At 34.9% G+C, this 18,242-nt stretch overlaps 2 protein-coding genes across 3 annotated transcripts; one reads left to right on the top strand and one right to left on the bottom strand.

The window, feature by feature from the left end:
* Positions 1–1,552: 1,552 nt before the first annotated feature.
* LOC142556295 (uncharacterized) lies at positions 1,553–8,732 on the bottom strand. The gene is made up of 3 exons (XM_075667726.1): positions 8,139–8,732; positions 1,990–2,499; positions 1,553–1,910 (listed from the first exon to the last, which is right to left on the bottom strand). The coding sequence occupies exons 1-3, from the start codon at positions 8,655–8,657 to the stop codon at positions 1,659–1,661; spliced, it is 1,281 nt and encodes a 426-aa protein (XP_075523841.1). The 5' UTR covers positions 8,658–8,732; the 3' UTR covers positions 1,553–1,658.
* A 3,759-nt stretch (positions 8,733–12,491) lies between these two features.
* LOC142556294 (nuclear transport factor 2-like) lies at positions 12,492–17,978 on the top strand. Of its 2 annotated transcripts, XM_075667725.1 has the most exons (10): positions 12,492–12,889; positions 13,914–14,048; positions 14,608–14,778; positions 14,866–14,914; positions 15,227–15,492; positions 15,595–15,775; positions 16,168–16,289; positions 16,375–16,440; positions 16,633–16,714; positions 17,518–17,978. In XM_075667725.1, exons 1-10 carry the CDS (start codon positions 12,851–12,853, stop codon positions 17,727–17,729), a joined length of 1,323 nt encoding a protein of 440 aa, XP_075523840.1. In that variant the 5' UTR covers positions 12,492–12,850; the 3' UTR covers positions 17,730–17,978. The 2 variants fall into 2 exon arrangements, with proteins under 2 accessions (XP_075523840.1, XP_075523838.1); XM_075667723.1 differs by having other exon boundaries at positions 12,493–12,889; positions 14,608–14,914.
* The last annotated feature ends 264 nt before the right edge of the window (positions 17,979–18,242 follow it).

The following is an 18,242-nucleotide window of genomic DNA, read 5'->3' as shown; positions in this document are numbered from 1 at the left end:
TAAAAAAGTTTTCCCAATGACCATGAAACATATTCCGAACAGTGACATGATGGTTGTAAGATCAATGATATACCAATTGTCCAAATGAATATAATTTGCACATGTATACATAATTCGTCTTTGGAGAAATACAACTAAAAATCTAAAAGAGCATTTAAATGTAAGCAAGATAAATTTATATGTTTATACCAAACAAAAACTTAGTGGAGTAATTGTTATGACCATTATCATGTAAAAAATATACCACGTAAAGGTCATAAATATATATAATAGAGTTCGCATATAGTGATGATCATCGTCTTTGAGGCTCAAATTCGAAATCATATATATTCTATATTAAAACACAATAATAATAACATGAGGGAGCAATCACGACTCTTTATGTTAAAAGAATATGAAGAACAGCAGGGGTCAGTAATTCCGACTCTTTATACTAACACAAAAGTTCATGTAAGACGGTCTCACCGGTTAATTTTGTATTATGTATCTTCAATTTAAACGATTCATGTGAAAAAATATTACTTATATGCTAAAAGTATTACTTTTTACTTTAAGTATAAATCGAGTTGACTGATCTCATAAAAATAAATTTGTGAGACCGTCTCACTATAGACTTACTCTTATATTTGTTAGTCCACGTGCGGAATTTGAAATAATAAAACCCGAAAATAAAGAATACACTGGACACCGAGATTTACGTGGAAAACCCCTAAAAATTATTAGGATAAAAACCACGGGCTAGATGAAAAGAATTCCACTATAATATTTTGTGGTATACAACTCACTCACTGTGTTTCTAAAAAAACACACGCTCTCTTAATACAGGAGAACAAACACTTCAGAAATATTAGAGAACTAAGTCGTCAAATGCTATAGGATGAGAGAAAACTCGAAAAATGGATGATTTCAGAATGAAGGGAGAGAGCCTTTGTCCGTGTGAAGACACGTATAAAACGCGTCTTCTGAAAATTCCCCGTCAACAATTTTGTCTGCCCAATTTTTTAATTTGCTAACATTGCTGACCCCGTCATTTAATGAACACGTTTTCTTGCCGACATTTAAAAAAATATTTATCACGAGGAGACGTGGTTAGCAAACCTGAACCCTTAGCTTATATTGAAAAACAAAAACACAAGAGGTCGGGGTTAGCAATCCCGGCTTTTTATATTTAAAAAATATATATCACAAAGAATAGGGATGTTGTCCTGTTTGTGAAGACCTGTACTTCTAGTTCCTCCAATCATGCTTGTGGATATTGTTGAATGAGATGAACTAAATATGGAGGGACATTTTAATTTATTCATTGTTGTTCACGTCTGGCATACAATTGATACCAGCCATTACATGTTTAAGCCTGGTTTTTTGATGAGGATATGATGTATCTATCAAAATCCTCTTGTTTCACTAACTAAAGTTGACAGAAAACCCATGTGATCGAAAACGATTACAACCCATGGAGTTAAACATAATTGATTCATGTTCCACAATTCAATTTTTTATACAAAACCAAACAGAAATTATATTCTCCCATACATTTATGAAACAAACGTGGCCAAAAATGGTTCTGAGATTCACATAATTTATACATACATTTATTTCTATTTCCACATGTTTAGATATATACGAGACAACTGAAATTCTAGGATATAATCAACATATCAAGGGGTGGGATTGACCAAAATAAAAATACTGACCCGGTGAGGCGGAATTACGGCATTATAATAATCTGTGACCGGAGGAGGAGGGTTCACAACAAATGTATTATAGATAACATTATTTGTATAATAAGCTGCGGGACCTGTCGTAGTATGTGATGATACATGACTTTTTGCCTGTTTATTTGATGGTATTAATGGACTTTTAGTTTTAGTAGCAACAGTTTGTGAATTTGATGGCACCGGACTTTTAACCTGCCAAAAAAAGTTTGAGTCAAAATCACGTACATTTCTATGTATGTATCAGGCTATTAGATTATGTAACGTTGAATACCTGATGATTTTGTTGATCACTTTTTGTCGCAGCTTGTATCGTCGGACCTGAATCCAATTTCAAAGCTTCCAACAACGCAAAGTTGTCCAAGAATTGAGCCCGACCATCATGCTTGTGATCACATTTCCTGGAACGATAGCAATCGCAACACAGATTAAACGAGCCTTTGGGGTTTCTGTAGCAATCGACACATGAGAAAAATATTCCTCGTATGAAATCCCCGCACTTGTCACAGAACGGGCGCCCGCTTTTGCTAATGTAGTATGCTGTCATAACCTCATCGAAATCGAGGGTTCCATTGCCATCCACGTCTAACTCCTTGAAGAATTTTGGATTCTGCATCCGTGTATAACCTTCTTCTTTCATGAATTCCAGGAATTCGGAGCAATCGACCTTACCATCTCCGTCCATATCCATGGAGTCGAAGAATTTGTGTGCTAAGTTTTGGACTTCTTGGGAGCCTGCATAGTAATAGGATTTCGCAATCTTCCGTAGTTCTTCTAACTCTGTCTGCATCCATTAATGATCGATAGAGTTTTATTGTTTGAGATCTAAGTGAAACAAAATTTATACTGAGAAAAGTTGCATCGGTCTTTCACATTTGTTAATCTCATGATTGTGCGCGCTGTTGTGAAATATAAGCACACAGCAACTTGGAAAGAATATAAGGAAACAATCTATCTTTATTGAATGCAAGCCGTTGGCTTATATAGGCCTTACAAAAGAGATAAAATTGAAATAAACACACCATGTTTTACGGTACCTAATAACATGGTAAGTAGCTAAGGAAATGGTCAAACACTACCTACATATCCTAAATAATAGGATTTATTAACTGAATCAATTTTGACAACTTCAACTTCAATTCCAACAACCCCAACAATTTCTCCCCTAAACTGATAGCAGCAGTGCTTTCAGTTTATTCTTGGTACCTCACACACACCCAAGGACTTGCGCATCTTCAAAAACACATCCAGCTTAAGTGGTTTTGTCATGATGTCTGCAACTTGTTCTCGTGTGACACAATGCTTCAGCTCAACAATTCCATCTTTAGTCAAATCACGCAAGAAATGAAACCTTACATCAATGTGTTTGCTACGTCCATGCATGACTGGGTTCTTGGATAGCTTAATTGTAGAACTGTTGTCACATAACACAGTAGTACACTTGTCTTGAGAATGACCAAGCTTCTCCAATATTCTCCTCATCCATACCCCTTGACAAGCACAAGAAGCATCTGCCACAAATTCTGCTTCAGTAGTGGACAAAGTTACTACAGGTTGTTTCTTTGAGGACCATGACACAGCTCCTTCATTGAGTAGAAACACATAACCTGAAGTGCTTTTCCTGTCGTCCACATCTCCTGCATAATCACTGTCTGTATATGCCATCAATTCTCCTCTACCTTTATTTTGATAAAAGATTCCCAAATCCACAGTACCTTTCAAGTACCTCAACACCCTCTTTGCAGCTTGTAAATGCAACTCGGTTGGACTTGCCATGAATTTGCTAATGAGAGACATCACATACATCAAGTCTGGTCTTGTTGCAGTTAGATACATAAGACTTCCGACCAATTGTTTGTAAATGGTAGCATTCACCTTGGCTCCTTCTTCATCTTTCATCAATCTGACACCAGGAACAATGGGATTCTTCACACTATTACTCTTCCCCATCCTAAACCTCTCCAAAACTTCTTTTGCATATTTTCTTTGAGTAATATAAATTCCTTCATGATTTTGTAAAACCTCAACACCAAGAAAATATTTCATCTTACCCAAATCAGTCATATCAAATTCAAGTTTCATAGAGCTTTTGAACTTAGCAGACATACTCTCATCATTACCAGTAAATATTAAATCATCAACATATAAGCTAACAACCAAAATTTTACCTCCAACATCTTTTTTTATGAATAAAGTGTATTCATAGTTGCACCTTTCAAATCCCTCTTTGACAAAGTATCCTTCAATCCGGCTGTAACCAAGCACGAGGGGCTTGTTTAAGACCGTATAATGCCTTCTTCAATTTGTACACTTTATACTCTTCACCTTTCTTCTCATAACCTTGTGGTTGTTCAACAAACACTGGTTCATTTAACTCTCCATGCAAGAAAGCGCTTTTGACATCAAGTTGATACACAATCCAACTATTTTGGGCTGCTAAAGCAATTATCATTCGAATGGTATCCCCACCTAGCCACAGGCGCAAACACCTCAGTATAATCTATGCCCTGCTGTTGTACATATCCTTTCGCCACTAACCGAGCCTTACACTTGTCAACCTCACCATTTTCATTAAGTTTAGTTTTAAAGATCCACTTTACCCCAATCTGCTTTGTTCCTTGAGGTAAATCTGTCAACTCCCAGGTCTCATTTTTTTCAATTGCTGCTATTTCTAAATCCATTGCAGCTCTCCACTTGGAACTTTGAACTGCTTCTTCAAAGGTAGTCGGATCAGTAGTTGAGGCAAAAAGAACCAAGTTGTTGTGTGTAACTTCTTCTTCTGATAATTCTTCCCCACGTGCATAATCTCTCATCCAAAATGGTACTCTTCTATTCCTCCCTCTTGGAAAGTTTTCTTCCGAGGTTGGAGTATTATCTTCAGGTGACTCAAGTGATGAAAATTCATTTGAAGATGAGCCAATCTCCCCCCCTTCTTCTTCTACTGCCAATTCCTCTTCAGATTCTGCTTCACTTTGATCATGTTCAATTCCTTCCTTTCTCCCCACTCAAGGATATCTGATCTTACTGCTTCATCACTTCTCCCCCAAACCCAACACTTATTTTCTTCAAAACCACATCTTTGCTTACAACTATTTTCTTGGATGCTGGATCATAAAGTCGGTATGCTTTAGACTCTTCACTTATTCCCAGCAACACACACTGGAAACTCTTGTCATCCAACTTCTTTCTTTTATTATCTAATACATGAACATGACAATGCATCCAAAAACCCGAAAATAATCAACATTGGGTTTGATACCAGTCCAAGCCTCTTCAGGAGTCATGTCTTTTACTGCCAATGTAGGACTTCTATTGAGCACATGTGATGTCCAATTTATTGCTTCTGGCCAGAAATTTTTTGGAACTTGCTTCTCCGATAACATGCTTCTGACCATGTTCATGATTGTCCTGTTCTTGCTCTCAGCTACTCCATTTTGTTGGGGAGTATATGCTGCAGTGAGCTGCCTTCTAATACCATTAGATTTGCAAAAGACATTGAACTCGTGAGAGGTGAACTCTCCACCCCTATCTGTGCGCAGACAACGAATGAAAGTCTCTGTTTCTTTTTCAACAAGATTTTTATAATCCTTGAAGATAGTAAAGGCTTCAGATTTTTCACCAAGAAAATATATCCACACTTTACGACTGTAATCATCAATAAAACTTATGAAATACCTCTTATTACTGTTTGAAACAGGCTTAATGGGTCCACAAATATCAGCATGTACCAACTGTAGTTTTTGTGATGCTCTCCATAAGCTTTTCTTTGAAATTGCATCCCTGTGCTGCTTTCCCACCATGCAATCAGTGCATATTTTGGATGGGGCCTTTAACTGTGGTAATCCTCTCACCATTTGCTTATACTGTAAGGTTTTTAGCCCTTTGAAACTTAGATGCCCATATCTACCGTGCCAAAGGTGAGTGTTGTCTTCAAGAATTGTTTGGAAACAAGTGGGATCTTTAGGCAGAATTTTTGCAAGCAATACGAACATTCTGTTTGCAGACATTGTTGTTTGCATGATGAGTCCTTCTTGGGATGATAGATTTTACACACTCCTTGTTGTATCAAAATAGTTACCCCTCTTTCTTGCAATTGTCCAATACTTAATAGGTTATTCTTTAACTCAGGTACATAAAAAACCTCAGTGATTACCTGAGTAATTCCAGCAATGTGCAGCCTAATGTTGCCCTTTCCCAACACTGTCATCTTGGAATTATCCCGAGCTTCACAAATTGCCGGAAGTCCTCATCAAGATCCAAGAACCACTCCTTATTTGCACACATGTGATTGCTACACCCTGGGTCAAGGAACCAGACTGCTCCGCTCCTCGATTGATTAAGCTCCATGTATGACATCAACAACATTTCTTCTTTCTCCTCAAGCTCGGCATAATTTGCTTCTTTTTCCCACTTTGGACACTCATATTGAAAGTGTCCTAATTGATGACACTTATAACACTTAATTGTAGCTTTGTTGAATGTTTGTCTACCTCTTCCTCTGCCTCTTCCTCGAAAGGCTCCACGAGCTCGACCGCCTCCTCTTCCACCCTGTTTATCATCATAAGTTACCTTTAATGCCTGATCAGCCTCCATGCCCATTCATCCTCTGCTCATGTACCAGTAGACTGCTCTGTAATTCATCAATGGTTAGGGTGTCTAAGTTATTAGACTCTTCAATCGAACACACAACATAGTCAAATCTTGAAATCATTGATCTCAAGATCTTTTCAATAATCACCACCTGCTGCATGTTTTCACCATGAATTTTCATCTTGTTTGCTATGATGAGTGTTCGAGCAAAGTATGCATCAACACTCTCACCCTCTTGCATATGTAGAACCTCAAATTCTTTCCGAAGAGCTTGAAGTTGTGCTCTTTTTACTCTTGTAGAACCTTGGTACTTCTGCTTCATAGAGTCCCAAATGTTCTTGGCAGTGTCTTTGTTGAGAATTGTCTCCATAATAGTTTGATCAATGGCTTGGAACAAATAATTCTTCACCTTCAAGTCTTTCAGCTGCTGATCTGCAATTGTTTTTTGTTGGGCTTCAGTAAGCTCAACTCTTTCTGGTACAGTAGGGATTCCAGTATCTACCAAGCCCCAATACTCCTTCAAACGAAGGAAATTTTCCATAAGCATGGACCAATGATCGTAATGGCCATCAAACTTGGGAATTGCAGGTTGAACGAAATTATTTTCAGTTGCCATACTCCAATGACTAAACTGCTGTTTCTTTTTTCTCACAAACAGGCCCTTGATGCTGCTCTGATACCAGATTGTTGTGAAATATAAGCACACAGCAACTTGGAAAGAATATAAGGAAACAATCTATCTTTATTGAATGCAAGCCGTTGGCTTATATAGGCCTTACAAAAGAGATAAAATTGAAATAAACACACCATGTTTTACAGTACCTAATAACATGATAAGTAGCTAAGGAAATGGTCAAACACTACCTACATATCCTAAATAATATGATTTATTAACTGAATCAATTTTGACAACTTCAACTTCAATTCTAACAACCCCAACATCGACCAATTATTCTCAAAGTGAATAATGTATATACGCACTTTTTATTCCATCTTCAACTAGACATTTTGTTTAGTTAGATGATGATGATGATGATGAAACAAAAACATATTACCAAGTCTTGGAGTGACGATAAATTAAACCCCCAAAATCTGATGCAAACACCTCTTCATTTTTAGATAATTATTATATCACTCTTTGGTTGGTGAAAAGATATTAACTGACCTTTCCCTATTATTTTTATAGAAACAATTATTGATATCTTTATGTAAGCCATCAATTATACATCCTAATCCGACTCCACAAAATGATTGTAGATCATCGTATATGGGCGTTGACTCTCGATCGAAAAATAAGAGCATTTTCTTTTTAAATTTTCATTTACAATTTTATTTTCCAGAATATCAACTTTAATCTACCTCCAAATAAGCTGCAATTTAACTCGTGATTTCCCGTCAAAATTGATCAGTTGATTGAATTTGAACCGCTTTCCCAATTGTTGTTTTTCTGTATGTTTCATTCACCTAATAATAAGTTATCTGAATCTAAATAAATGTCCTTCAATTCATGGAAGAATGGCTAGGTTTGCTTTATTCCGACAGGTCTATGATATATAATTAAGGTTGTGCTAAGAGTGATAGATTGGTTTTAATTTCAAAATTGAAGTAAATTTTCCCAAATCAAATCTTTCACCTTAATAAACCATAAATATATCCATAAACTAGTTAATTAGTTGGCTACATCCAATCATCATATTCGTTATGGTAAATCTGACACCAACCACCCTTTATTTCTAGATCAAAAATGTTTTCAATTGAAAACTAAAAATGTGAAATCCATGAGAAAAGTAAGAAAAAGAAGAGACAAAATTAACGAACACTTCCAAAACTTACCTCTCCCCTATCTCGCCGTGCATCGGGGGTGTGGTTTTTCATCACCTTAGCCATTGTATGTTGATCCAAGAAGTTACTCAACGGGTGCTCATGACTGAATCCTCCCAAGTGGTAGCAAGCACAGCACAGACGACACTCGGCATCCAACCCATCTTCCAAACAACGCAAGCAAGAAAAGTAGGCCCCAACGAGTAAATCTCGACACGAGGCGCATTTGTGCAACCCGAGTTTATTCTCCATGTAGTAAAGACATACGATATCATCAAAATCCAGGGATCCGTCCCCGTTGGCGTCCAGTTTCCTAAAGATATTCTCATTCGAGAGGTGTTTCGCGACCCCATTCTTGTATTGTTTGAAGGTTATTTTTCCGTCGCCGTTGATGTCGAATTTGTTGAAGTATTGTTTAACCAAGTCTTTCTCTCCTCTGGTCGCTCTATCGTAGTAGGCTATGACAATTGCTCGTATGCCCTCCATTTTTCTTTCTCCAACACATCCCACGATGGAGTCGAAACGATACATAAATGTATGGTTTAACTTGAAAATCACACACGTTCGGGGCCGGCTGCGGCCACTGTTTTTATTGTCATATTTTAAAATTATAATCAACCTTATTCCGGCTGGCTTAAGAAAATATATATATATATTATATATATTAAGCGTAATGACATTTTCAAAATTAAATCTTAACTCCACAATTCCATTGTAATATAAATTACTCAATTTTATTTACACAAACGATAGAAATAATTTTGGATTTTTTCAAGGTTAGAAACACGTAAATCTTGCGTTGTTTCGTATTTATTGTCTTCGTCCACAACGCCAACCACGTTGAAAGCAACATTGATGAAAACAAAACAAATTGACCAAGACTTTCAAAAAAAAAAAAACAGAGAGAGACTTAAAAAAAATATCTACATAATTATATATAGTACGTTACAACTAAGGTCACTTTGGTCAAAGTCCGAAATATTATGCTCCACCCAAGCACTCAAACCATATGTTTTTTTAACATTATTATTCTTTAAACTCGATCTATTGTTATATATATTAGGGAACAATGTACTATCCACAAAATAATGGAGATGAGGTCGACAAATTGTAGAAATTAAATGAAGGGAATTAATGAAAGCACGTTCCACAATAATAGAGAAATGAAAACGCGTTGCACAACACACTCCGAAAGTTTTATTCTATAAATAGAAGTGTTCTTCTCCTCTCATTTTACTCATTCCATTCATCCATTCAGTCAAGTTCTCTCTCATCTTATAGTATTTGAGTGCTTAGTTTTATAATATTTGTGAGTTGTTTATTATCCTATATTAAGAGAGCTAGTGTGTGTTCTCTTTGGTAACACAGTGAAGTGGTTGTACACCATAAAATATATAATGAAATTCTTTTTATCTTGCCTATGGTTTTTGCCCTAATAATGTTTGGAGGTTTTTTACGTAAATCTCGGTGTCCAATTTATTCTTTATTTTCGTATTATTATTCTCAAGTTGTTGCACATGAGACCAACACGTATAAGCGATGCATGTTTAAAATAATGACTATTATGTATATGAATATTCATGATCATTTATAGATCGAGTTGATTCATAAAAAATTGTTATTGTTTTTATTTATTATTTGGATAGGGTTAATGCACTTATATTATATATGTTATTTGTAGAGATAATACTGTGAATTCTTGAAATTTTAAAGTGGAATATATATTGTAATTACGAGTAAATTATATAAAAATATTATTTATCTAAATAAATAAGATATTTTCGTAAAAACTAATTGGTGTCACAAAGTAGGACCACTTAAGACCTCGACCTTTATATATAGTATATAGCATATATATATATATATCATTTTTTAAAAGGTTCCTCCATTTTTCATGTTAAATTTCTCGTGGAGATTTTCTCAGTTTTTTTGTAAATAAATCACGAATTAGATTCTCTTTTTCTTGACAGGAGTGGACATAGGAATTTGGGTATCGATGCTAATTCAATGTATTTAAAATACAAGTAGTTAAAATTGTTTAAAAAATGTAAAACACAAAAAAAAAAAAAAAAAAAAAAAACCATTTACAGTGTCTCTTATTTTGATCTTTGTGAAATACAAAGTATTTACGTTACTCTTTCATAAATCATCGTTGAACAATGAACAAATAGCAATGGATGGAATTTAATTAAAAAAAGTTAATTGAATTACCCATTTGCATTTGGATGGGTCACGGGTGAGCCCAACAAGAGCTAAGGTCCACTTATATTTTTTTACGTAATTATTGGTCCAACAAATTCTGTGAATTATTTTGAAGATTTGCTAGATATTTATAACAATTTAGTCTCAAATCTTGTAATAAATTTGAGATATCGGTATTAGATAAACTACAAGTCACATTCCTGTCGGGGAACAAGAGTTCAAATTTTCGAGGATATCGTATTTCATTCAAAATTTATATATGGGTCCATATGAAAACTTAAATTTATTAAGAAAAATATATATTCCGATACAACTATTATTCGTGAAAGTTAAAATATTAAATCAATACAATAATTTTATATTTTGATGAGATCCTCTTTTTAAAGAAGTTAATATATATTATATTGTTGTAAAACAATAATGTTTTGTTAATTTACAAGGAAAGCTGAGACATCAAATAAATGGATGGCCAAATTAAAGGGATTACGCTGAAAGCTTTTCGAGTTCATTCTATCTTGATTATGAACGATCTCACGAATCTTTATCTATGAGACGGATCAATCCTATCGATATTCACAGTAAAAATTAAAAAGTAATACTCTTAGCAAAAAATTAATATTTTTCATGACCCAAATAAGAGACTCATCTCACAAAATACGATCTCACACGAGTTTTTGCCATCAATTATTATAATCAGAGGATACGGTTGATGAAAATTTATCAAATTCTGTTGTAGTTTCCACTTTATTTTGTAAAGAGTTTGTTTCCTCTCGGAGGATTTTTATTTACAAAAATTTGAATTATTAAATATAATATATATTTAAGTATGTGACTAATCATTAGACTATCAAATATGCTACCATCATCATGTTAGTCGGCGGAATAAATGAACATCTGATCAATAATTATGAGTTTGATTCTCATTACAAACACTTTATCGGACAAATCTTCCAATGTGGTTTATCCAACTAACATGTTTTACATGCTACTGCGTTAATATTCGGGTTTACCCAACGTGCAAATGAATGGTAGCGGCTGCAAGATCCTTTACTAGAGTTATCGCATATGTTTTATCAAATGTGGTTTATTGGCTTACTTAATTTATAGATTATTGCGTTAATTCGATACTTCCCACTGCATACAACGAATAGTAACGACGGCCAACTACATTACTAAAGTTTGTATTTTCATATATTCAAAATAATTTCGAAATTTCGTTTATAGTACATAATATATTTTTAGAAAGGCAGCAGACAAAAAATGGAAGTTCTACAGTTTATTTAGACATTTGTTACGATATATGTTTTTATACCAATCATACGAATAACAATTTTTAACGCTACTATTTCGATATTTTATTTTATTGGATATATAATGTGAACTAATTATGAATAAAATAAATGATCAAGTAAATCTCCAATAACATAGTTGTATTTATATTCAGAGTCAGACACTTCCTCGCTCTCAATTATATACTAAATATTGAAAATTTGATACTAATATAAAATATTTGAATATCAAATATTTCAGATTATGACACTATTATATGTTTTTTAATAATCGCCCATGTATTATTAATGACACAGATGAAAATAATTATCAAACATTAAAAATATGGTATTAATATATGATATTCGAGTACAAAAAGATTTATTTCTGATACTAACATATGATTTTTGAGTACTCAAACATGTTTAACAAATATTAGTAATAATGTATCGTGTTTTTTCGAATGAAAATCGGTACAAATGTTTAACACATTTTTTTTAATCAACGCCGAAAAAACAGATACCGAACACCAAAAAAGTTATATTGGTGGAGACATAAAAGCAAGTATCCATATAAATAGATATATATATATTAGGCCTAGATTTCAGAAACCTATGGCAAATCTTTATAAAATTGAAAATTCATGGCGATAATTTTCAAGATTCAAACAAACTTCTTATTTTATAATTCTTTCAAAATATATTCAAACTCAAAATTTTATATTTTATAATATTAAAAAAAGCATATAAAACATAATATATTATTTTAAAATCCTTAAAATCATCACAAAATATTGAAAATGGGATATGAATGGAAAGAAGCCAAACATAATGTCTCTCTTATCTTTAAAAAGGCCAAACATCCCCTTATGTGTGTTTTTTAGATACAAACACGAAAAACACCGTAAGGCAGGCAGCTGAGAAGAAAACCAGTGGTCTCCACCGCTCTACGCCGTGACAAAGAGCGTCTCGTCTCCATATATATACCAAAAAATAAAAATAAAATAAAAAATAAAAACACATCCCAGCCCTAAGTCCATACAGAATCGCGCTACACCACAAAGTCTCGTCCCGTTCTTTAAACTAGCAGTTTCAGTTTTTTCGAGCGTAGGGGCTCCTTGAAAATGATAATGAGTGATGAAAGATGGCGAAACTGAATCTGGGTTGTGATTAGTTCTGTTGATTCCCGAATCGATCTTGATAATTGGGGTTTTAGATCTGGGTTTTGTCTTCTGAATCTGGGTTTTTTTCTCCATGGCTTCCGCTTTTCCTCTGCCTGTCACTGCTGCCCAGGTCAAGTTTTGAATCTTTCTCTAGGCCGATAAATCGTTTTGTTACGAGCAAGTGAATTGATTCTGTCTGCTCATATGTTGTGTATGCCTTTATATATGCTGATATACCCATTTGATGTGTCACTGATGGACCAGTTAATTTAGCGATTGTAAACTGGAAAGGAAACTTGCATTTTTGTCAGAAGGTGTGAATGCCTACTGTCTTATTGCTGCTGTATATGAATATGGGTGGTGGTTCCACTGCCAGTATGCAGCAAAATAATCTTTCTGGTGCAACAGTCCATTGCAGTGGCTAATTTACTTGTATATGTGGCTGCTTTTATCCGTGGATATACTTACATGACTGACATGCCTTTAGCATTATGGATAAACTTAGTTATGTGCTATGCATATATATATATATTATATGAATCTTGAGTACCATTGAAAATGTGTTTTGCTGCAACTATGTATCTAAGTTCTGGTTTTTGTTGAGGTGTTTCTTTGTTTTTTTGGTTACATTTGCTGAGGTGTTTGTGGGACCATTGTGTATGCGAGTACATGCTTACTGTATTTATATTCATGGTCAATGGCATTGTGGACATACACAGAGGTTTCTATTTTTACAAATCTCGGGGAATCAGTATGTAGATTGGTTTCACTTGTGATCAATTTGTTGTGACAATTTGGGTTCTTCATATCATACAGCTATAAAAAATGTCCCCTTTTTTAAATTCATATGATTGAAATAGAAAATATCTCGCATTGTTTTATTCCCTATAGATGCAGAATTATATGCTTATAAATATCTGGTCTCTCCTTCTGATACCTATGTTTGCACATGTGCAATAATACAACATATGTGATGGTAGAATGCTGCACTCTAAGGCATTAAATATATCAGTTATTTGTGTGGATCCTCATTTTTACATCACTTGTTATGATATAAGAAAGTGAAGAAATGTCATTAATGGAAATTCACCTCCTCAGTATTTGTGTATGATGATGGACTTGTTCGTTGACACTCTTTGCCTTTTCTTTTGAAGGTGGGGACATACTTTATTGGGCAGTACTATCAGATGCTACAGAACCAGCCAGATTTTGTTCACCAATTTTACAATGATGCCAGCACCATGCTTCGGATTAATGGAAACTCAAGAGAAACTGCTAGCGCTATGCTGGTATTTTTAGAAAAATCTCTTTCAAGCACTCGTCATCTAGTTAGAACGTGAAGAATAGACTTTTTTATTATTAATTTATTCTATAAATGTTTAAAATGTGACAGCATAGAATAGTCTGTAGCATATTTTATGATGGTAGTGGCATGATTAATTTTCATTTGATTTTTTATCCAATCAACACTGGGTAAAATTTCGTTGCTATATTTTCATAGTTTGTGGTTTCACCATTCTGGTCTCTTGGCCATGACGAATATCATAACCTACCTCGTTTGATATGTCATGTGTTTTTTGTTGTGCCCCAACCCTGTGTATGAAATTGCAATAACGAAGAACTTAGACTACTATTTAACATTGATCTTAGGTAATTGATCTGTAAGGTTGTGTACTCGTCTATTTTGTAGTTTAAACTCAATATTTCAGCATACTATATTTAACGATGGATTCAGCGCCACATTCACTTTGATTAATTCCAACGTAATTTTAGCCCTTCATCCTGTAATTTCCTCTGTAAGTAGAATGAGTCAATGTTGGTTATTGAGCTTTGCTTGCCTCCTTGCAGCAAATCCACCAACTTATTATGTCACTCAACTATACTGGGATAGAAATTAAGACTGCACATTCTTTAGAATCTTGGAACTGTGGAGTTCTAGTGATGGTTTCTGGTTCGGTGCATGTCAAGGGATTCAATGCAAGGAAAAAGTTTGTGGAAACCTTTTTTCTTGCCCCTCAGGTGAAAGGATACTTTGTTTTCAATGACATATTCCACTATGTTGACGAAGAACATATTATTCAGCATCCAATTGCGTATTTACCTCAGAGAAATCTTGACCCCAACCTGCATTTGCCAGCTACACTTCAAGGACAAGGTTGACCTTTTCATTTTTTTCTGTTTTTTAAATCTCAGTTTCTAGTGAAAATGTATGTAGCCAAAAGGAGGAAAAAAACTCTGAACTGAACTTTTGGGGACTTGACAACGTGGGAGTGGTGCTAAGTATTTAGCGCACTTTCTTTGGGTGCTAAGGAATTTATTTTAGAAGTAACATGTGTTTCTGTTTATGTCATTGCACCTATAAACACTAGTACAAGTGATATTCTCCATTCCGTAGATAATATAAAGCTAAATATGGAAAAAAACCTTGGTACCTTTGCTAATTATATGGACTTCGGCCATTTTGCAGCATCCAATTATGGGTTGAATGGAGATTTTCAGTCCAGGGAGTTTTTGGCTACCAGAAATATCGAAGATAATGGCCCTGCCAATAGTCACAAGTATCCAGAAGAACAGCTTCAGCAAGTCCCTGCCTCAGAACAGGTTCTGGACGATAATTTTGATGTGCAGTTGAATGGTTCAATTCAGGGAACTATGAACTCTGTACCTAATCATTTATCTTCCCCCATCGAAGAACCTGTTGTGGAGCCCCAAAAGCATACATATGCTTCCATAGTACGTGGTTAATAATGAGAACTCACACTTTTTGAGTTGTACACTGTTTTTGTGTGGCCAGTTTCTCATGATTGTATCTTTTACGATGGCTCAAATTTACAGGTTGCTAAAGTACAATCTGCTCCAGTGGTGCCCATTCCACCGTTTTCAAGCAAGCCTGTTTCTCCTTCAGATTTGCGGCACTTACCTGAATCCAGAATCCAGCCGTTGGCTGCATCCTCGAACCCACTTGAAGGGACTAGTTTGGAGAGTCTGGAAGAAGCACAGGTTGTGGAAGATGAAGGTGACTTTCTCCCACTTCTCTGTTATCATTTTTCATTTTCTGGTGATCTAGATTATATTGGAAACCTCAAGCATAAGGCTGCGTTTGGATCGTGGAGATTTTTTCCTTTCTTTGGTTACGGAGGAATATGAAAGAAATGTTCTTAAAATATATTAAGTAGTTATCTATAATTAACAGTCATTTACCCTTTACTTCGCGATATCCAAATACATTCAAAGAGATGTGAAATTGAGATTGATTTTAATCTAAGGAAAATGTTTATCAAAATCTGATATATTGATTGCATTTTTCCCCTTATTGATTCCTAAATTTGTAGTCCGATATATCAAACAAGTTTTTGGTTTTCATTTTTCTAACCTGTTTGTGTATTTCTTTATATTCATTTTCTGTAGTTGAAGTAATGTCGGTGTATGTGAGCAATGTTCCCACTACTATGGCTGCTTCTGAAATCGGGGAAGAGTTCAAGAAGTTTGGTAAACTCAAGCCTGATGGTGTGGCCATTAGAACTCGGAAGGTTATTTCCGTTTTCCCTTTTGTCCATTCGCTTTAGTGTCTTGTGCTAAACTGCTAAAAAATCCATACCTTCTTTTTGTAAACAGGATATCGATGCATGCTATGCATTTGTTGAATTTGAAGACGTCTCTGGGGTGCAGAATGCGATTAAGGTTTGAGCGTATGTCTTTTGATTATTCTTTGTATTTTCCATTGGTCGTTATATCTATAGGAGATTCTAAACAAAAAGTTTGTGGTCCCTATTCCAATAATTTTTGCGTCGCTATAATAGAACCTCTGATAAGAGTGAATGTCTCTGAATAAGAAAAGAATATGACCCCGTATCTTATATCGGTTACTTGTAGGCATCCACGGTTCAGATAGGTGCACATCAGCTCTATATTGAAGAGCGACGACCGAATAGAAACAACTTCATTCGAGGAGGAAGTATGTGTTCCTGTTTTATGCTTTTGACTTGCATGGATTTATGAAATTTTATGGGGCATAGGAATTTTTTTCACACTATTTGTCGGTAATTCCTCTGGCTTTCCATTTAACTAAGAAGTGTTGGAAATGATGCTTTCTTTGCGACGTGATAAACCTTCAAGAGGTCCATAACTGGATGTTTAAAGAATGGCAAAGCTCGAGTTCCATAGGTTCCTTGCATATGCATGATATTGCTATGGAATAACTTATTCATCAATCCTAAATTTGCACAAGCATTCTTTCCGAGAAACATTCTTCTTCTTGTCTTCAACTGGGTAGAAGCTTTTTTACTTTTCTCTTTCGACCACTAAAGTGCTGATATTAAAAAAAAGAAAGATAATGAATTCCTTGTTAAATTCTTCCTATATTAGAATGGATTGTGAACTTTACCCTTCAGGCTTTAAGTACCTGATTTACTTGCATGAATGAAATGCGGAGACTCACTCATGTTATGTTTATTTAACAGTTTTAGCAAGGGGCAAGTAGGTCGTTTTCTAGCAACTGTTCAGATTATTTTCCGGGGATATAAATGTAAATCTGGTTTTCAAAATGAAAGATTTGTAAATTTTGGTTTTGCATTTGAAATCTCACGTTGCATCGAGGACACGGAATATGTGATAGCAAGACATCATCGTGGTTGAGTAAATTCGAGCTTTAATTTTGCCCAAACCTTGCCACCAAAAACAGATGCATCCCACTTGGTTTCTTCTGATAATCACCACGACTGTTCTTAAATTCTTTCATGGTTGGCTTGTTTTGAACAGGAGCACGGGGTAGAGGCCGGGTTAGCTACTATATGGAAGGAACAAGAGGACGTTTTGGTGGCCGAAGTTTTGGCAGAGGGATCACACAAGATGGGACTGAGCGTACTTACAATAGACCGAGAGGGAATGGTTTTTATAGGCAGGTACCTCGACAAGAAAGAGCGCATTCCACCTATCAGCAAGGATCGAGGAATGGGCATCACTCGGAATGACAATTCGAACGGAACTTCGATTTGGACAAGGAATTTCGAGGCATGGAGTAATATTTATTCTCAGTAGTTCTTTTTCATTTTTTTACAAAATTAACGGAAGCATGTCTTAAGTAAATGTTCTTGGAGGTAACTAGTCATTACCGAATATTTTTGTATTGGGAAGTGACTTTACGCCATTTTTTAGATACTCGACTATATTGATGCGGTGGTTTATAAATTTTTATGGTTATTTTATTATTATTATTATTATTACAAGTTAGTCAAATTTTTGGCATCCGAATTTTCCTCTGATAATGGAGTGACTATATATGGAGAAGTGCAGCTTGTTCGAATTAAAAGGGGCCTTTGTTACAATTTTTTTAAAATAAAATTAAATCTCAAGTGTAATCTTTTGCGTAGAACACTTGTTTCATAACATCGATGTGAGTTTCAAGACGAAGTATTTTGCAGGTGCTTGTGGGAATTTCTATTTAAAAGTTTTGCAAATAATTTTTTAATAAAATAGGTTTGATG

The sequence above is a fragment of the Primulina tabacum genome, chromosome 9 (assembly GCF_025594145.1).
Source record: "Primulina tabacum isolate GXHZ01 chromosome 9, ASM2559414v2, whole genome shotgun sequence".
Classification (NCBI taxonomy): Eukaryota; Viridiplantae; Streptophyta; class Magnoliopsida; order Lamiales; family Gesneriaceae; genus Primulina; species Primulina tabacum.
The sequence above is the reverse complement of the archived record's forward strand: the minus strand, read 5'-3'. Positions and strand labels throughout refer to the sequence as shown.